The 21,955-nt window shown below is 38.5% G+C and overlaps 1 protein-coding gene and 1 long non-coding RNA gene across 2 annotated transcripts in view; both read right to left on the bottom strand.

Moving 5' to 3' along the window:
- Positions 1–7,069: 7,069 nt before the first annotated feature.
- On the bottom strand, positions 7,070–10,195 carry LOC140545869 (uncharacterized). Its single transcript, XR_011978289.1, has 5 exons — positions 10,126–10,195; positions 9,669–9,794; positions 9,480–9,555; positions 8,818–8,867; positions 7,070–7,635 (listed from the first exon to the last, which is right to left on the bottom strand). It is a non-coding gene; the product is annotated as an uncharacterized lncRNA (long non-coding RNA).
- Positions 10,196–14,993: 4,798 nt separating this feature from the next.
- The window catches only part of myo10 (myosin X), a 63,136-nt gene continuing 56,174 nt past the window's right edge, over positions 14,994–21,955 (bottom strand). The window contains exons 35-41 of the mRNA XM_072668448.1: positions 21,191–21,491; positions 20,860–21,067; positions 19,920–20,056; positions 19,565–19,682; positions 17,992–18,447; positions 17,607–17,798; positions 14,994–16,808 (exon numbers count right to left, since the gene is read on the bottom strand). Coding sequence (XP_072524549.1) covers positions 16,698–16,808; positions 17,607–17,798; positions 17,992–18,447; positions 19,565–19,682; positions 19,920–20,056; positions 20,860–21,067; positions 21,191–21,491 — 1,523 coding nt within the window. The 3' untranslated portion in view covers positions 14,994–16,697. The remainder of the gene's footprint in view (positions 16,809–17,606; positions 17,799–17,991; positions 18,448–19,564; positions 19,683–19,919; positions 20,057–20,859; positions 21,068–21,190; positions 21,492–21,955) is intronic.

The raw sequence follows: 21,955 nt of genomic DNA, 5'->3' as shown, positions 1-21,955 counted from the left end.
GGTCACGTGATCTGCCCGAGCATCTGCAGCCAGAAGAGGGCGCCATTTGGAAAGATTATCGAATTGGCCGAATGTGGGACAGTTTTTGCATTTCACACTTCTGAATTATATATTGCAATATGAACCAGCTACATTAACTCAAAATGCCACTCTAAAACCAGAAGAAATAAATGCATATATCACAGTAGTATTAGAAATTGTAGACAGATTGGTACTCTCAGTGCAAGTCATATGCAAGTTATAAAGTCTTATATTAAAGAGCCTAAATCACAATAGCTCATGTAATAAAAAACGTCTTAGGTCAAAGTCAAAGTGAACTTTATTTGTCATTTAGACTATACAGCAGGAGTGCATAGCTAAACAAGATTGCATTTCCCCAGGCTTTCTGTGCAAATAGAACACAAAAAGATTACACTAGACAAGCAGACATATCTGACAGCGCTGACATAAAAATATACAAAGAATAGAATAAATTAATAACATAAAAATAGAATAAAAAATTATTGCCCATACTATATACTATAATGATTGCAATACAATGCTACACACCTGGACAAAATTGTTGGTACCCCTCTGTTAATGAAAGATTGTCAGTTATTTCTGTGACCATTGTGGGTTTTTCTTTCATTAACCATGGGGTACCAACACATTTGTCCATGTGTGTATAGGGCTACGGGATCAAAGGACAACAAATCAGCCAACAAATCAACAAAAAAAGCCTTACTGCAATTTGCCAAACTACATGTTGACTAGCCCCAAAGCTTCTGGGAGAATTTCTTAAGGACAGATGAGACAAAAATGGAACTTTTTGTTAAGGCACATCAGCTCACAGACGGAAAAATTAAGCATATCAAGAAAAGAACACTGTCCCTACTATGAAACATGGAGGAGGCTCTGTTATGTTCTGGGGCTGCTCTGCTGCATCTGGCACAGGGTGTCTTGAATCTGTGCCAGTGTCAGAAAGCTTGGTCTCAGTCGCAGGTCATGGGTCTTGCAACAAGATAATGACCCAAAACACAAAGCTAAACACACCCAAGAATGGCTAAGATTGGACTATTCTGAAGTGGCCTTCTAAGAGCCCTGGCCTAAATCCTATTGAGCATCTTTGGAAGGAGCTGATACATGCCATCTGGAAAAGGCACCCTTCAAACCTGAGACAACTGGAGCAGTTTGCAGTGTGAGGAAGGCACCTATTATCGACAGGTCCCCTAATTTTGATCACCTCTGCATATTGCACTATTCCCTTTCTCCTTGGGCCAGAAAAAAAAGAATACAAAAAAAGCGGGAGCTGACTCGATTTGCCAAGAGAGTGTTACATGGCTGAAGTGCCCAGGCCCTTATTGAAAACCCAAGCGGTGCATATCTGCATTTGCCCAAAAGTGGCAGCAGTCAACAGCAAGAACTGATTAACCTATTATTGGTGTGTCAACTATGAAAATAAATTAATATAAAATTGCTTTTACCTATGTAATTCCATTTCATTTTATTATTCAATGTTATTTTAAAAATAATTTTAAGACTAACTGTGATATCCTATTTTCAGTCATTTAATGACTCACGTACATGGATGTTACATGTTACAATGAACTGTAACAGTTTTAATGCATTTTGTCGATTATATTTTTGTAGTTTTTCACATGATTTGAATCTGCCAGTTTACATTGTCTATTCACAATGAATGAACCAATAGAAATGCTCCAAAAAGAGTAGAGTTAAGAATTTTTCTCCTGTAAAGCTGTATACTGTTCTATAACACAAAACAATTTCAAATCTTTGTTGCACCGTGTTACAGATGTATAACACTACATCCAGGATGTTTAGAAGAACAAACTAGTTGAATCTGCTCAGTGTCCGTGATACAATAGTTATCTAGATTGTAACCTCTAAAGTATGGCACTGTTAGCCTGTTAGCAAGGCTAACACTAGCATCATAACCAGCACTAGCATAATTAGTGTTAGCTTAGGTAGCAGGACAAGCTTTTTTCTTTCTTCTACAAACTTGTCTTTGAGACACCACATAGCTGACAAAAACTGAATTAAGAAAGAAAAATGGTAAATGTGGCATCAAGCCATACATGATGAAAATATAAGTGAGAATGATAAAATCATACAGGTAAACAGTCAGAATCATAATCATGCAGTAAGGTGAGGATGAATCAATGTGAGGCCCCATAAAATGAGGGGGAAAAAAAGGCCAGGTCTGCCAAATGGCATTTACAGTGGCTCTGGAATGCAGTCCTTTAAATTAAGAAAATAAAGAAAAAGGAAAAAATAGAGTGCATTTTGGATTTTTTCACTTCTCATGAGATCCCATTACATATTATGAACCATTACTTCAATCACATGGTGCTTACTTGTCCCCAAAATTCAGAAAGCCTCAGCAAGGAGAAGGACATTTTCTAATAAAGCCCCTGAACTCTGGAATAACCTTCCAGATAATGTTTGGGACACAGTTTCAATCTTTAAATCTAGGCTGAAACTCATCTGTTTAGTTTATCTTTTGGTAATTAATGTTTCCCCACAGATTCAGGTTGGAGCAGTTGGACATCAGTGTTTCAGGGTGATCCCGTGTCTGTGTTACCTTCTAGCTCTCTCCTTTTAATTAGGCTGTTATAGTCAGACCTGCTGCAGTCGTCAGCCACAGTCTCAACATGATCTGCTCTCTATAAATCCATTCAGAACTAACTGTATCCTTACCACCTCTAAGTAAATGGTCACCCACTCATCCAGCCTGACCTGCTGAAAGACTGAACGCTGGGGTCCTCTCTACCTGTGTCAGACCTGCTGCCATCCATCAGTTCGACCACCAGGCTCCCCCACCACCCATGCCAGACCAGCTGCACACCTTCCTACCACTGCTACCTGCCTAATGACCATGTTAAAATCTATATGGACCACTATTAATATTACCACTATGAACTATCATTACATTACATCTGAACTAACATTACATCACTGCCATTACTATATTAAGTTATACTACACCATAATTATTATATTATGATTAAGAATATGTTGCACACCTAATAAGTACAACAGTTTAGGTGGTTTGGTGACTTTTATCAATACATTTATACGTCTTGGTTCCTCCCAAGGTTTCTTCTCTCAGCTCTGAGGGAGTTTTTCCTTGCCACTGTCACCTTTGGATGCTTGTTTGGATGCTTGTTAATGACAGTTAGCGACTCTAGGTTAGTTAGGCCAACCTCAAGGTTTTGAATCTTATGCGGGCAGCTACATGTCTGAATTTAGAAGCACTGAAGACAACCCTTGCTGCTGCATTCTGGATTAGTTGCAGGGGCCTGATGGCTCGCAAAGTGAGACCAGCCAAGTCTTGAAGTGACAAGAGACTGAACAAGCACCTGGGTTGCCTCTCTAGAAAGGAAGGGTCAAATTCTCTGGTTGATGAAAAGTAATAATCTGCATGATCAAGTCAGATTTGCAACATGACTTTAGAATGGTAACTGGCTAAACAAGCAGTTGTAGAGGAACAGTCATAAAGAGTTGTAGATTGATAGACAAATGTAGAGGGACAGACATACAGAGTTGTAGAGTAATAGACAGTTGTAAAGGGATAGATAGGCAGACAGACAGTTGTCAGCTCTTTATGTTGTGTTTGTAACTCTGCTATTGTTCAAGTAAAATTCCTGATCTTTCAATTACTGCAACACCTTCTAACAGAGCATGTCTCATTTTGTATGATTAGCATCACTTTGGTTGTAATCTATATTAATAGTTCTGCTGTCTATATCTAACATAAAGTAAACAAACATTGCCACCCTATTGTTTCATGGAAAATAAGGTGGATGGCCAGGTGCTGCGCACTAGGCTTGATTAGTCCTCTGTGTTACCTAAGGCCTCCCCCTGGTGGCCAGAGGGGGGCTTGACCTGGAGTCACCTCTTACACAGACAGAGAGGTAGAGGGTTATAAAGGCATACAGAGTTGTAGAGAGAGAGACAGACAGACGCAGATAGAGTGAGAATTGTAAAGGTAAAGGTGCACGTATTTGTATAGATGTGACCTTGACCAATGGTACAAAACATCACCAAAACTAATGGACCCCCAAACCTCCTTGCTATATATTTAAAACCAATCACATTATCATGAAGGCAGTGTGTGTGTGTGTGTGTGTGTGTGTGTGTGTGTATAAGAGAGAGAGATATCTCTAAAATCATGCAACTTTCTTTTATAGAACATAAAACAAACATTTACTCATATGGCCAAATCATGTCCTCTCATTTCAACTTGAGTGTGTCGCAAGTAAACAAATAAAAAAAGTCTTACTTTTAGCACCTTTTACATTACAATTTAGTTAAATGCAAATGTAAAAAAAAAAAAAAAAAGAATTCAAGTCAAACTGGGTTCATTTACATTTGCTTTCAGGTTTTTTAGTCTGCGACCAATCGGTTATGGTGGAAAGCAGTTGGACCAATATTTGAGGTAGATGCACGTACATGTAGACCAATAGTGGTGGTGAGAAGGCGGGATTTAAACAAATACGTTTAAAGCTGTGAACATCCACACACAATGTGTGATAACTGTAGAAACAAATGTAGATTGTAGAATTGAACATGAAATCCATTTTTCACATCCCAAAAAGGACATATCCAGGAAGAAAAGGAAGTCTGGACACATTACCCAACAAGCCAACAATAGCTAACCTGGAGCTGGCTAAATAGCTGGCAAATTAATTCATTCTTAAGTGGAAGAGTGGCAGAGCTATAGTGGAGAGAGTTGTCTAGAATACTTTTTAATGTGATTTCTAAACTTACTAAAAGTCAGGCAGATGCTGAACCTCAGATTCCAGCTACTTCAACCAGAAATGTTTTTATGCACCTTTTCAATAATAAAATAGAAAATAAAAGCAAAACTTACAGAACAAGTTGCAGAATGAAGACTGAAAACCTTCTACCCACTTCCACAGCCAGAATGGGAAAAGGTTATATCCTCAAGAAAATTGTACAACCTGTACACTTGATTTAATTCCCTCAAAACTACTACTTACTTCAAGTTACAATAAGACAAAAGAAGTACTGGACTAAAGTACATTTATTTCTAAGATAAGAGAAAGCTGTGGCCCAACAACTCTGCTCATACCTGGGAAAAATCACATGTATGAGAAATTCCAATCAGTATTTAGACCCTATCACAGAATTACGACAGCTCTGAAACAATTTTCTTCGTGCCTCTGATCAAGGCTATGTATTCTTTTTAGTCCTACTCTACCTCAGTGCAGCCTTTGATATAACAGCTCATACCATCCTTGTGGAAAGGTTAAGAACATGGTTGGAATCACATGAACTGCCCTATTGTGTTTCATATTACATCTAACTAAACACTATCCGTTTGTAAAGGTAAAGGATTTCTCTTCAAAACAAGCCTGATCTGTTAGAAGACTGGCTGGGGTCCACTTTACCTGCGTCAGAGCAGACCACCCACACACACACATGGTAAGACTGGATTTAGGGAGGCCTTTCACGTCTTCCTTTGCTTCTTGCATTCTCATTTGCTGGAGCACAACACCATACTCATAACCTGGTCGTGACACGATTCACACTACAGGATTTTAGAAAATCAGGCTAAGTGTAGTGTGAACTCTGCATTATGTGGTGGCTTAGTGACTTGTCAATAATTCATAAATAGTTCTGAACAGAAGAGCATGGGTCCCCATTGTGAGTCTTGGTTCTTCTTCCAGCACTGAGGGAGTTTTTTTTTCCTTGCCAATGTCACCTCCGGCTTGCTCACTGGAGTGCTGCTTTGTGACCATGCCAGTTGTAAGTGACAGAAATAAATTTGAGATGTACAAGACATAATAAAGACAACTATACATGCATTACCCCTAAAGGAAATACCAGTACCAAAAAAACAAAAAAAACAACAAACACACAAACACACCACATAAAGGTACTATATTAAAAAAGTAGAAAGTACATTTCCTGAAGAAATAGCAAATTATTGCAGCTCAGTAACGTTCCTGTGATATAGAGGTTGCTTGCTTTGCGATTTAAATTTTGTTTCTGAAAACCACAGCTGAACACAGATGCACTATGCAGGCCCTCACAGATTCCACAGCCTTTTTTGTGATATTTTGACAAATGCTTGGTAGAATCAAACTTGAGTTGAACAAAACTGTCACCAACTGTGTTGTCTTTTACATCAAAATAATAATAATAATAATAATAATGCAAGTTGACAAACCATTAATATGAAGGAAAAACAAACCCCACAAAACACCACACAACTTGAAATGAAGTGAACAATGTATGAAAAAAAAAAAAGGGTTTTATTTATTAATACTTTAACCAGGAAAACATTTATAAGCTGCAGCCCACATCCACAAAAGGGATCAAATTGAAGCATTTATTTAAACGGAAAGGTTACAGCTAAAAGTCGCTGCAAAACCTACAAAAAAACAAAACACTTGTTGCATGACCTCCAACTGCACTGAAACTTTATATTTGTTTGCTTTTCACGACCAGCTGAATGGCCACACATTAAACCAGGAGTCGCTGAATAGAGTTTTACCCAAGAATAATCTCAGCTAGTTTGAATAGACTAAAAATTCAAAGATACCTCTAATCTGCAATCCATTATTTACCCAAGTATTCTCGGAAGAGGTGGGTCTTCATTCTGTGTTTGAAGGCAGCAAGTGACTCTGCTGTTCAGACACCCAGGGGAAGTTAGTTCCACGACTTTGGTGTCAGGACAGAAAAAAGCCTGGACGCTGGTCTTTTGTGGATTTTACGGGATGGCGGGTCGAGCTGAGCCATACTTGAAGCTCTGAGAGTTCTTGGTGCGGATCGGCTTTTGACCATTGCCGTCAAGTACGGAGGGGCTGGTCCGTTCTTGGCTTTGTAGGCCAGCGTCAAGGTTTTGAATTTGGAAAAAAAAAAGAAGACCAAGAACCGAGCCTTGTAGAATGCCAGTGGAGAGACTACAAGGAGCAGACGTGTCCCCCTGCCATGTTACCTGGTATTAGTGTCCCTGTAGGTACGATGCAAACCATCGCCATGCAGAGCCGGTAATTCCAAGGCAGGCCAAAATAGACAAGATCTTGTGGTACACTGTCAAAAGGATATAATCAGATGGGAAAAAAAAAAAAAAAAAAAAAGTTCCATGTCTTTATTTAATAGAACAAATAACAGAGCAAATAGGTGCATACAATAATAAGATTTTGTATGTAGTGTCTTCACTCATACTTAAAACTTGAAGCTTAATCATTAGTTACCACCATTGTGTACAAGTTACATGTTATTATAAAGCACGTTTAAACACTGCTTAAGCGAATTAAACTAATAAAAGTAACACACATCATGGTCATTAACTAGTTAACAAGCAAAAAAAACAGCATGCGCCGTGCTATGCCAGTTCGCATAGTGCGAGTGCGGCGTTACGCAAAACATTCTGTAAACAAACTTACTAGTTTCAAAAGAAATCATTTCAATTATTATGGATTACAGAGAATCACTACACATTCATGTTGCTACAGTGGATAATACACTATTTTTTGTGATCTGCAACAGTGCAAAACTACATTTACCAGTAATGGTCATTACAAATTATAATCATAAAGTATGTAAATAAAAATGATGGATTAAGGATAGTCTGGGCCCCTGGGCAAAGAGTTGTCCCCCTCCCTGCAAAAACATAAATAAATGAATACATTAAACAACCAGTCAATAACTAACCCAAACACAAGAATCTATTTTATACAAGTTTCTTTCTACTCTTCTTTCTTGCAAAGTCACCCACTAATTCATCAAAATTAAGCTGTCTGACCAAATCTGATTCAATGGCCAGAAGTGACCGTGAGTTCAGGCGGTTTTGGCGCATCCTAATCCTGAGTTCATTCTTAATACGAGCCAGTTTGGAGAATGAACGCTTCCCTTCACAATTTGATAGGCACAGACAAAAAAAGTGCTACGTAGACATTTGGAAAGGCTGACTGTAAATTCAAATTTATTAAGGCTTTGAGCATTTTACTAGGACATTTTTCTTTTCTGCATGATTTGTATTGTATCAATTCATCTGCCAGGCTCATGTTCAGATCTGAAGGATATGCTGCAGTGAATGAGTTAGCCTTTAAAGTGAGCCCACTGTTGGACATATTGTCAGGCATGAAACATCAAATAGCTCAGTTAAGTGTGTGTATGCATTCAAACAGTGGTTGAGACAGGACACAAGTTTGTCAATGACAATGTTTCGATTCGAAACTTGTCCTTTCCATTAAATGCTACACCTGGCTTTGCATCAGACATAATTTTGCACTTCTTTGCATGCTGGAGGTCATGCCTGTACTCTTGGCAGACAGCAGTGGTGACATTTAAAGCTGCCCCTTCAAACACCTTAAAGTTATCATCACCCTAATGACCATGGGCCCTCTAATGGTATGCCCTGCTCCTCTCTAGGGGCCCCTGGTAGGGGCCCTGATAACCAGGGCCCTCTAAAAATATGCCCCCCCTCTTTAGGACCCCTAATAGCCAGAAGTTGAAGTCAGAGCAGTGCCACAACACCTCATCCATTTTCATAAGGGGCCCAAAAGAATGGCTAGGGGCTAAGGTCAAAGTCCCTAATAGTCAGAGGATCCTTAAAACGGAGGGCTCTTGGGGAGAAGGAATTTTTAATATATAGTATCAAACATTGACAGGCATCATAAAATGTTTTGGGCGCTGGCCCCACTGGCCCGGTCAGTAATCCAGCCATGGCTAGGACATGGTTACCCGTTAACAGTGGGTTTTTGTTGCAGATAAATGCCCTGAAGTGCATACTGTGCATTTTGAGAGATTAATGAAAATGTTGACATAAAGATAAGTTCTTACCCAGACATAGGAATGTAGTAGTGACCATGTACACCCATCAGCACTCATCTCTGAAACAGTTTTACATTCACAAAACTCATGTTATTAAAGCACCCGTTTCCTTCTATACATGCAAGTTAATCTTCATTTAGCTAATGAAATCACTAATTTACTGTCCAACTACCCCAACCAGGCCACATTTTATCCTGTCCCAGGTAATAAGAATCCTGAGCCAGGTAAAATGTTGTGCAGTGGTGGAGTAGGTAAAGCCAAGACAGTAGAGGAGGATACTGAGGTCAGCCCAAGCTGAACACAGATGCACACAAGCATTAAGAAACACCAATTATCTGAGCTCAGTTCAAGTGTAGAGACAATCATTAAAATGCAAGCAATTAATTTTGACTTGCACCTCAAGCATTGAAGATTTACATCATTGCTCAGACAATTCACCCCCCCCCCTCCCACCCACCCACCCACACCACACACACACACACACACACACACACACACACACACACACACACAGCTTCTCTGACAATCATGGGTGGAAGATGTGACAACCACTCTCAGATTTGGCTACTTTTCATCATTGATCCACCACAGTGTGGACCTCAGAGGGAGCTTCTTATTAAGGTTAGGGTAATTAGGTCATATGGTGCAGCGGAGCTGGTTAACGCACTTACCGTCTGCCTGTGCTCCACTGGTCTTAAAGGTTGACATCGGTTCACAACACGGATCCATGAATTAGCATTTCAAGCACTGACGAATGAAAAAAAAAGCTGAAAAATTTATTTACTGAGAAGGTGAACTGTTTATTAAACAAAATAATAATATAAATAATAAATACATAAAAAAAAAAATCAAATCATTACCTATATTTGGGTTGAAAATCTCAACCCCTTGTATCCGGTCACCATTACAATCTGGGTGAGTAAATAGTCTCCACAATGTAGCAGCTCTCATCAAATCTCGCTGCAGGACCTTTTACATCACAACGCCTGAAAAGGCAGAACATAGGTGGAGTTTCCCTTTAACAAACTGAGGTCAATTTACGCAGGATAGCGGCACTCATAGGGCAAGGAATAAGAACCAATGTGCTAGATAGTGTTTTCTGCCCAAGGCCTGAAAATTAAAGTTCTGTAAAGACTGCTAAAGGGTCCCTTTTAACAAACGCGTCCAGGCACCTTCAAATAGACAGACTTAACGCTTTTCTCTCGGTCTCTCCCTACGATTTTAACTAACTAATATCAAGCTGCCGTTATGACGCGTACACCTATGTGCTCTGTATTACCGAAATGACCAGGAGCACTTTAAGACATTTGTACTTACCGTTAAAGTTACAGCTCTATCATCTGCCGTCCACACGCTGCATGCTGTACCGTTGTAGCTTCTTCCTTTAGTGTCGAACCACTTTTAAGATGGTGCATACCGCCCTCTACTGTGACGGAGCTGAATGAGGCCTATTAGCAAATGCCTTCAATCCGGAGGCAGCTGGATAGTTTGTGCTAGATTTTGGATTAATGTTACTGTTATTGTGAGTAGAGAAGTGTAAGTTATATTCTTAAATCCTTACATTATACATGTAAATTGTGCTCTCAAACATGTCTAGTTGTAGTTATGTTTTGTATTTTATAAAGACACAAACTAGAAGATGCTCTGGAGGCTCAAGCCAGTTCTAATCTCAGGTTGCAAAATTATTGTGATTTTTTGTTTTGTTTTGTTGTCTACTTTGATGTAAAGAGGTGCTGGAGTTTCTGGAAAAACTGGCTTAAAGTGAGTGATAGATTTTGTACCAATAAGAAGCTGGTAAAAAGACGTTTCTTAATTTTTATGGATGATCAGAAATATGGGCTGAAACAAGAAACAGAATGCCAGCAGGATAACTTTCACTTGCAGCCTGTGGAATTTATTTAAGTCAGTGGGAAACAGTAGCTTAATATGTTTTAATTAAGTCTTAATATATTTAATTAAGTGTCTTTCCTGACCTAACTCTTTTACTAGATTGCTTATTAATGACTCTATTAGCTAAGTTTACTTAAAAATTAAGGACAAACATTATGTTTAGTGGGGTTTAGCACAGTCATACCATGTCCCTGTTGATCCCAGTTAATACAGTATGATTAAAAACATTTTCACCACATCATTTATGAGCACTAGTTTACTATTAAAGTTGCTGGTTCAGACTCTAACGTATTTTAAGACTTTTATTCTTAACTCCTCCCATATCCTACTTGCCCCTACCTACCCAGGAAGAACATGGAGGGGAGAAGACTGTTTATGAGTAGCCTGGCCTTTTCATGTTCCTTTCACAAAAAAGGTAAAGAGCACTCTCGAGCAAGTCCTTATTAAATGTTGGTAAATGGTGCTTAACCACTACAAAAAAAATCTAATGAAATGTCTAATAAAATGTCAAAATCTCAAAGTGTAAGAATGTACAACAAAAATATCAAAACGGATAATATTTCAGGTTATCTAGAGCAAATGAGATTATGGCAGTGCTGAGTGGCTGGCGAGCTGATCTGCTGGCTTTTGGCACTCACTGACAAATTGACTGAACCATCAAGTCCTGCTGTTGTGATTTAAAATCATAAAAAAAAAATATGACAGCAGTGTTGAAATGTTCTGTGCTGTAACCAAAATTAAGCATCATTTTTGTATCTTAATGTCTGGAAGCTCTCCAGTGGAACCAATTTGCAACATCATCCCTGCTGATTGCCGTCTGCCATAGTATGCCAAAGAACATGATAACAATATACCTGTTAGCTGATGGACCAGTTCCTAATGGATTCCTTATATTAGTAAGGATTTTCAACATGGGATGTCTCATTCTCTCATCAATTTAGGCCTAAATCTCAGGAGGGTGTAATAGGAATGTTTCACAGCCTTTCTCCTACTGGATTTTGGACTTGCTTTGTGAAATTCTCCTGAGAAAACTAGACTAGGGAGATACAAGAGGGCTGAGATGGACAACCAAAACAGAAGCATGTGTAAAGATGAGACAAGGAAACAAAGACCTGAGGAACAAGAAGAGAAGAGCAGAAAAGAAGATGGTTACTGGAACTGAAAAGCAAAAACAGATCAGAGGAAATGATCAGAGGCCACAACACAATATACTGCACTTTAACATTCTTTCAAGCAGAAGGACTGAAAATTTCTTTTTACCGAGAGAAAGACATGTTTTCAAAAGAGACTTTACATTATACAACAATATAGCCTTTTTTAAACACAGATGGCTTGGCAAAGAAAGACCATATACAGTGCATTGGTGTGAGCCAGAGGGTAGCAGAGCCACAGGAGCAACCTGAAACACTGGCATCCATATGCTCCACCGTCCACAAACTTGTGTGATCACATGGAAGCACCCCCTTTATCTAAGGGGAAACATTAATTACCAAAAGCTAAATTAAATAAATGAGTTTTCAGCCTAGATTTAAAGATGGAGGTTTTCCAGGTTATTCTAGGTTATTCCAGAGTTGAGTGGCTTTATAATAAAAGGCTCCCCCCTGCTGAAGCTTTCTGAATTTTGGGAACTAGTAAAAAGCCAGCACTCTAAGATCTAAGTAATCGTAATCAGTAATAAGATTCCACAGGTACTCAGGAGCGAGGCCATGTAGGGCTTTGTATGTTAATAGAAGAATTTTATAGTCAATACAGAATAACTGGAGGCCAATGCAGTGATGATAGTAAGGACCCTGGCTGCAGCATTTTGAACTAGATGAAGTTTATTGAGGTTTCTGCTGGAACAACCTGACAATAGTACATTATAGTAATCTAGACTTGAGGTAATAAAAGCGTGTACTAGCATTCTGTAGAGATAAGGAATTTCTTAGTTTGGCCACGTTCCTGAGATGTAGAAAAGCTCTCCTAGTAATATTAGCTATATGTTGCTCAAATGATAAATCTAAATCGAATATGATGCCAAGATTTTTAGCTGCTGGACCAGGAATAATAGAAGCATCAGCCAAGTCTAACATTAGGTCTGATAGTTTATTTCTAGTGTCTTTTGGACCTAAAAGGAGAACCTCGGTTTTGTTACTGTTAGAAAGAAGAAGAAAGTTATGTGACATCCTTTACACAATCCTCCATTTTCTTTCATCTAGATTTATTGTCAAGTTTGGCTGATCCATAGAGCTGTGTGTGCACAAAAATCTGCATAACAATGGAAATTAACATCATGTCTTCTTATAACTGTGCCCAGTGGTAACAGGCATAATGTGAATAATAGTGGTCCTTAAATAGATCCTTGCGGAACTCCATAACTCACTTTTGTATAATCTGAAGATAAATATTTTACCTTTACTAACTGATAGGGTTCAGTTAGATATGAACCACAATAGGTTCACAATAGGTTCCTGCTGTCCCTGTGATTCCAACTGTGTTCTCTAGTCTTTTTAAGAGAGTAGTATGAGCTATTGTATCAGAGGTTGAGTTCATATTGATACATAGCCTTGATCAGAGGCAGGAAGGAGATCATTTGTTATTTTCACTAGGGCTGTCTTATTCCTGATTGGACTTTCTCATACATATGGTTCTTACCAACGTATGAACAGAGTTGTGTGGCAACAGCTTTTTGTAAAATCTTGGATTTAAATGTTAGGTTGGAAATGGGTCTGTAATTAGAAAGTACACTAGGATCAAGATTTGACTTATTGACTGCCAATTTAAGGGTTTTGGGATGCCCTAACCTAAGGGACAAATGTACTATTGTACAAGTTGTACAATTTGCAGAGAAAATAAAGAGAGAGAATAAAGTTCTAGCTGTGGGAGTGGGTAGAAGGCTTCTAGCTGTTGTTCTAAGTTATGCTCTAAAACAGCTGCACCAGGTGACGGACATGTTTGATTTAATAAGGGGGGGTTGGATTTGTTGTCTAATATTTTCGATTTTATTATTAAAGAAGTTCATAAAAACATTACTGGTTAAGGTAACTGATATCTGGGATTCAGCATCTGCTTGACTTTTAGTAAAGTTTGAAATCACACTAAAGTATTCTGGGATTGTTTTTCCATGCAGATGGAAATACCTCTAGTTTGGTTGTCTGCCATTTCCATGCTAGTTTATGCACTGTTTGCTTTAAGGTACAAGTTTGATCACTGTACAACAGTGTAAGCTTTTTTCACCTTGTAATTTTATATTTAAGTGGTGCTACCTTGTCGAAGGTAGATCAAAAGTTATTGTCTAGGACGTTAGTTAATCTATCTAGCTCATTTTGGTCTGATGGAGAGTAAGCTTAGGTCAGTAGGTCTGGAAGACTTTCAGTAAATTGTAGAGCGGTCATTGGTGTTATTGAGTGCTTTAGACTGTGGCGGGGGGAAAAGTGAACATTTTACCTAAGATGTATCTCATAAGAGATTAGGTAGGCTTCGATTTAGGTTGCCAATGCCAACACAGAGGGTCAAGACTAAATCTAAGGTTATAATTACAGTAATGTTTAGGTTTACGTTTTGGATAATGCAGACAGAATCTAAGATTGATGCAAATGCCTTTGTTAATGGATCGTCTGTCTTTTCAAAGTTAACGTCTCCTACTATGATAACTTTGTCACTGCACACTCTCAAGTCTGTGGCAAAATCAAATTCTGAGTAGGGCCCTGAAGGCCCATAAATATTAGTTAGTGTGAATGCAATCTTATTTGTGCCTGGATTACATATATTACTTTAGTAGAGAAACTCAAAAGAAGTGAAAATGTTATGGCGTTTCTGAATAACATCAAGTGTATTCTGGTAAATTATGTGTACTCTGCCTCCCCTGCCTTATAATCGAGGCCTATGTACATAATTAGAACCTGCAGGGGGTGGCTTTATTCAGTGCTAAATATGAATCGGGTCTGATCCAGGTTTCAGTGAGACAAAAAACATCGTATTTCTGATTGCTGATAATTTCATTTAAGCTTGACGGCTTTCAAGTTTAGTGATCTTATATTAAGTTGAGCGAGCTTTAAGTCTGAGGTGGTGCTGTTACCGTTTGAGTGTGACAAATTATGTCACACTCTTCCCTATATATGGAAGTTCTAGACACAATTTGCAGACACCAGGAAGCCGCTATTAATATGCAAGTTGTACATGTGGGACTTCCTTTAAGATAATATAATTTGGATGTAATCTTGGGTAGTAGATTTCCAGGCTTGATGTGTACTGCTCTAAAGTATTATACAGAGTGGCCTATGAGGGTGTTGTGCACTTGTCAATCAACAGAGATGTTTTGCTTTTACAGGTTCTTTTATTGCCTACCACAGCTAATGCACATAATGAGTCAAAAATTGCATATTGCTGGCTTGTGTTTTTAAGCTTTTGGGCCTATTATAATAATACAACATGGCAAAGTACTTTGGAATAATAACAACACATTCCACTCAACGCCAGTGGATTTAAACAAAGAAGATTAAAAATATTCAGCTTTTCAGTAAAAATATAACATTGCACATTATATCACATCACAAGGAATCAATACAGAGATACTGTGTCTATGTACAGTCAGGTCTATCAGTGTTTGCACAGTAAAACAATTTTTGTAATCTTGTTTCTGTATGCTACCACAGTGGATCTGAAATGAAGTGGTCAAGATGTGACTGAAGTGATTGCCTTTTTAATTCAAGAGACTTAACAAAGATATAGCATTAACTGTTTAGAAATGACATATATTTTAGTCCCTCCATTCACAGGCTCAAAATGTGTGGCCTATAATTTTATTAATTCATTACAGATTAAGGACATTAGTGGTCTGGGAGACTGGCAAGTGTTGATTTTGCATTTGGTAGCTGTTCCTGGGAACTCTTAATATGCGGTCGAAAAAGTTGACCAAAGCAACCATTCTTAAAAAAGGAAATGCACTGAAAAGCTCAACAACACCAAAAGGACTATAGGACCGTGGAAGACAGCTAGTCATGCCAAAGACAGATTGCTAGAAACTGGGTAAGTGGAGTTTATTGATAGAGGTAGAAAAATTAATACTTTCTGCTCACTGCTCATGCTAGGCAGAACGACCTACAAACATACAGCAACTCATGAGACAGCTGCAAAAAGGCCAGGTGAAGCATCTTAAGGAAGGAAACAATTATGGTTGAGCCTGTGAAAATGAAGGGTCTGTGTAGAACATGGCTGTAATTCCTAAATGGTTAATACAATATTTTTTGTTATGACCCTTTGCAATCTGAAAGTCTCCTCTGCATTCAATCTAAACATCTACACCTAATCACATCTTAATTTCTTTATTTTAAATCCACTGCAGTAATGTATAGAGGCAAAATTACAAATGTGTCACTGACCTAATACTTATGGATCTGGCTGTACGTCCTTTGTATATGAATGTAGTGAAAGGGAGTATTTTCATGTGTGAATAAGGGTCTGTTTTTGCAGATAGGCACAGTTATTTAATGCTGTGTCTTCGGTTGGAGATTCTGCCTGCAGAGCTCCAGCGAAATGCAAGTGGACTAAAACGTCAGTGCTACAACAGCACTTGTGGAACACTCTTTACTTACACAAACTTGCATTTGTAATTCAAATGCTACTGATCTGAACACAGACTCTGCTGGCCAAGACATGGGACTGAAGAGTTCCTCAGCAGAATCTGTGTGTTTGTGTTTATAATGATAAGACATTTAATTTAAAGACATGTGTAGTCCTGTACAGTGTCTTTTGTGGCTTCAGGCACTTTGAGGTGAATGACATCATTGGTTATTTACAAAATACTCATCCAAACATCATTGTTTATCAAACAAACTGTAGTGTGTCTTCAGAGTACTTGTGAGACTTAAATAGTTCCACTTCTAGGAATGTCTTGGAATGTCCTTTAACCTACCCATAGACTTCCGCCTGTCTGCTCGCACTCATCTGACAAGTTCAAATGCTTAAATTAAGAATTGTGTGCATAAGGCAGGTATTGGTAGAAATGTCTAAGGTTATGTTCACCAGTTGCTGCACTGGCTGCCATGGCTACTGATTGAATGACAGGTGCTGAAGCGCTTCTGGACGATCATGCTGATGTAGGCTTTCATCAGTTTGGCAATGTTCATCACCTACAGACAAAAACACACATGCATATGAACATTAAAACACTAAAAAAATAACAAATTAAATAGGTTATCGGACAGATTTGAGCTCACTAGGATATGCACACACATGCTGTGCAGGAATGGGGGAAGCAGGGGTAATGATTGTTTAACTGTTCTGCTAAAAATAATCTCAACTTAAAGTATTTGTATGCCTCCCCCTAATCTGAATTAGCATACATTAGCATATAATCACATTTGTGGATGATGCAGTCACATAGTTAACTTCATCGTAAGCAGGTGCGCCTGTAGGCCTGTATTTTCATCTTCATTCATGCAGTTACATTAACAATATCTTTTAACCACTTATGACTTATGATTCATGATTTTATCAAGACACATTCTGCATAATGTGAATTGTCTTTACTATCTGTAATTTTAATTACTTTGATTACTTTAATTAGTATTTTTATTATTTTAGTATTATTTACTTTATAATTTATTATTTTATATATTATTTGGTTTTACTTTTCTTTTGTCTTATATTTATTTAAAAGCTGCCTTTTTTATTACGTTTCTTCTATTAATTTGTTCATTTGATCATATCATTTACTCAAAATCTTACATTTTTTCATTGTTTTCTTTTTAATGTTTTTAATTTGACATTTACCTTTGTTGATTTTAATTCCCTATTTACTGTAAAATGAGGGTCATGTACTTCTGAATGAAAATAAAGATAGATTGATTCAATTCAGAATGCACCCCAAATTTGAAATGCAGAAATGCCTGATGTTACTGATATGTGTAAAGACAGCATTTCCTTACCTGGCTGGTCTGGAAGAGCAGGTCACGTCCTTCCACACTGATTTTGTAAATGTTGGGCTGTGGGGCTCCAAAGGACAGAATGGCCTCGTAGGAGAAAACCTCCAGTGGCCATGCCTCTCCCCGCTTATACACACACACTCCTTTCCGACTAACTCCCAGCCACAGCTCTGCGGGATACACACCATCAGCACACTGATGGGGAGGGGGAGAGAGAGAGTTATCTTAATTTGCATTTAAGTGCATTTTCAATTTTATCAGCTTGATGCTGAACAATATGAATTGTGAAAACTTTGCAATATATTAAAACTATAAATACCCTTCATGTTTTAAACACATATTTTCAGATTTTAGAGAGAAGAGAAGATGTGTGTGTGTGTTCTCTCACCTCCACACTGAAAAGCGTAGAGCCATATCCCTGCCACTCTCTGACCAAATTCATATATTTGATCATGGCGTGATCCTGACTCATTCCCTGCAGCTTCCTCCATTTCTCTACCAAGCAGCTCTTTAGCCCTGCCTTCTCTTCCTGAAGCCATGCTTCCACTGCGGCAGACAGCTCACCCTGCCGCTGTCGACCCAGTGAGCCCCTGAAGCTCCGCCTGAGTGTGCCCTCCAGGAAACTGCCTCTCTTTTTCTCACCGCCTGCTGTGGCACTAGTGTTGCTGGGGGCAAAACGCTGGACACGGGCCCGCAGGCGGGCCATGGGAAATACCTGCTCCAGGTCTGGCAAAGCATTTTGGATACTATAGTCCCCGAGCAGATATTGTAGTCGGAGAGCTGCTAGGAATTGCAAGGTTTCCTCAGGTGCAGGGTACTGCCCAGTAATCACTGCCTCATGAGCCTGGAGAGAGAAAGAGACTTTTATCTTTATGTTATGAGAAAGAATATACTAACGGGACATAAAAGCTACTGTAACTAGTTTTTACTGTCAGTAATGTATATGAAAAGTACATATATGGTATAAGTGCACTGGCTCAGAGGATAATACTAAAATAGTAATCACAATCACAATATACTTTTTATGTATATGTAGTAGGTATTTAGTAGGTAAATTGACATAAATAATGAATAAGGAAGGAGAAACCATAGTAAAATGTAATATTGCTAGCTTTTCTGGCATATAATGACATTTATGACATGTGTCTGACATGGGAAGGAATAAATTCCCTGATTTATTCAATCCACAGTTTAACCAATGCTTCACTAAAATAATTTGTTTCTTGCTCAGAACTTCTGAGACTGTTTAGACCAATGACTGTAGACTCTGTGGCTCCATTCTAATTGGTTCTATAGAAATGAAGGCAAATGTTTTCATATTTGCAACCAGAGTCAGCGCAGTACAGACCAGAGGCTAAGCCAGACTCATCTACTCCTTTGGTATGCCTGCCCACTCCTATCAGAAAATAAAATGATGCCTTGAAAACTGATTGTTGGAATTAGACACTGGATATAGAAATGAGCTGTCACTGAACGGACATCAATTATACTACAGTACATATTGCTATACATCATACTGGAACCAGTCAGCAAAGACTCTAGACCTGTAGTTGCTCCACTTCTGAGAGACATTGCGCTGTCCATGTTTTATACTTTGGTTCAAACCTTATATTAACATGCATTTTCAATGATCATGTTCAGATTTCACTTGACAGCTGAAATAGCCAGGTGTTAATATACCCAGGATGCAGATTACGATCAGATCACTCACATTGATCTGAATGTGTAAATGGTATCTGAATACACTTACATAAGTGAAAGATGTGAAAGAATTGTATGTGAAACCAGGAACAAATTGTTACTGTCACACAAAAACCTAGTATCTTCAAAATGGCAACTCTTCTTAACTGTCAAAGCAAGTCAATGTAAGTAATTTTGGAGAATTTCTACTGGTCCATTTATTATGAAATTTCGAAATGTAAAGAACTGACACATAGACAAAAATGAGTGAAAAATCTGACCTGTTCAAACATGAAGGCAAACTCTACACTGTCCATGGGAATGTTCTCTGTATCTGTGAAGCAGTACAGCTTGAAATAAAACTTCCAACCTCCACTCTGCTCCTCTTGATCCGCCAACCTGACAGAGAGAAGATAAAGAGAGTATGAGAGTGATTGACCAGATTGAAAAGAAATGACAACGGCCCTCTGTAGAATAACCTGAATAAATTTCCCAACATCAGTTCCTTTTGAGCTATAATGAATTTATGCTATATGTATGGTCTCAAGCAGAGGTTTTACAAATCATGTAGACTTTATTTAGAGCTTTTTAGATTATTGATCTTTAGCAGTAAAACAAAGCACAGCTCTAACTCACTTCTCGAACTTAGCAAGGACATCTGCCACTATGGTCCGGCCTTCAATGGCTTTGTCTGTGTTGTCATTGTGTTCAAAAAGAGCAAACATGTTCCTGCTGTCCTCCATAGCCAGACCCTTCAACAGCTTATCCACTACCTGTATACAAACATGCACACACATATACACAATTTAATTAATTCAGTTCACCATGAAAAGGTAAACTGCACATAATTTCAAGCCAATATAAAGCACTTTTGTCTTAACTGAGTTTTTATAAGCCCACATGCTGACTTTGAAAAAAAGTAAAAAAAACAAAAAACAAAAAGGTTTTTAGTCACATTAGGTTAGACCTATATGGGTCTAACCTAATATATACGATATATGGGTATGACCTCAATCATTTTTGCTGATTAAACTTGTGTTTAATTGTGTGTTTGTTTACATAAGAATGAATGTCACACATATTTTATCCAGTTGTGCTATCCAGATCTGTTCTCTCATCTCCTCTTTATCAGAGATGGGGCTTGAGTCTGTGAGTGGACAGTAACATCTATTGTGTAGGAAAATGTTTAAATGTTGTTTAAAAAACAGTGTTTAAAAATATGTTGCAACTGCAATAAAACCATAAAAACATACCTCTCCCAAACTATTCATCAAGGTTGTGATTGCATCATTTTGCTATCATTAAATATAATTGTCACCTAGAAGTCTGCTATGGGGTCCCCCAGTACATATATGATTTACAATTTAAATATTTTTCTTGCCAGCATTATAACTTTAACCCATATCACTACTTTAGGTAATTAGAATTGAAAATAGGAAATTGCACAGATTTACAAAAGCTTTGATAAAAAGTGTTAATAAGGTAGCATGTTAATTAGTGTTATTAGCGCATTTAACATACTCTAAATACATCCTTCACAACATATTTAGTTGTGTAAGTGTGCAAGTGTGTGTACCTCTCCTGCTGTGGTGTGTGAGTTGATGGTGATTTTGCAGGACCCGCCACCATGGCAATATACAGTTGATGTCATTTCCTCTCTGCTGAGAATAGCTCTTAGCTCTTCACGTGACGGCACACACTCTCGCACACGAACATGCCGCAGTGCTTCTTGGGAAAATGTTGCGTACCGTTCCATCTCCGTGCCTGGATATAGCTCCCGTGCCCTAAGAAGTAAAGGAATAATGATCAATTAACAATCAATATCTTTCGCCTCATGATGGTACATTAAGAAAGCATACAACTTTGTTCAGATAAACCCACATGCACACGCATGAACAGTCACTGACCTCTTGAGGTGGAATTTAAGGTATTTGAGGATGCTCCTAGAGGCGGGACTAAAGGTACAGCACATGCAGGCTATGATTTGCCAGCCATTGATTTGGGCGGGGCCACCTGGCTGAGGGGGACGTGTTGTTTGCTTGATAAGTTGGCAGTAGAGTTCATCTCGAAGGGGTCGGAGGTCATGGCCTGTCTGCAGAAGGCCCTGGATGATTGGCACAGGATCGGACACACCTTCTAGCTGCTGAAGAATGCTAAAGAGCTTCAAAGCCTCTGCTTGCAAAGTGCTGTAGTTCCGTCCCCTTTCGTCTACAAGTCAAGTAAGAGATATAGTTTTGGTAGATGTCTCTGTTGGCCAAGGCATTTACCACAATAAAAGAAACATTGTCCAAATGTTCACATCTAATCAAATTAGTAGTGGGATACTAACAGTAAGTGATGGATGTGTCATGTTAATTTTAGCATTTTGCATTTAGCACTGTTTATATCATTTATAACATAATTCCAGACTGTAACAACCCTGCTGAAAAAAAAAACAGCTTTGCCAGCTCAAACTGATCAAGCTGTTTAAGCTGGTTAACTAGCTTAGTTCTTGACCAGCACAGACTATGTTTTTGTTTGAGTTTCATGGTTTAGCTGGTCTTCAAGCATGGCCAATCTAAACCAATAACCAATATGACCAAGCTCGATCTGCATGACCAGTAGCACCAAGTTGGTTGACCAGCATGACCAGCAAGACCAAGCTAGTTGACCAGAATAACCATATTGGTCAA

This window comes from Salminus brasiliensis, chromosome 23, assembly GCF_030463535.1.
Source record: "Salminus brasiliensis chromosome 23, fSalBra1.hap2, whole genome shotgun sequence".
Lineage (NCBI taxonomy): Eukaryota > Metazoa > Chordata > Actinopteri > Characiformes > Bryconidae > Salminus > Salminus brasiliensis.
This window is presented reverse-complemented; position numbering and strand designations above follow the sequence as displayed.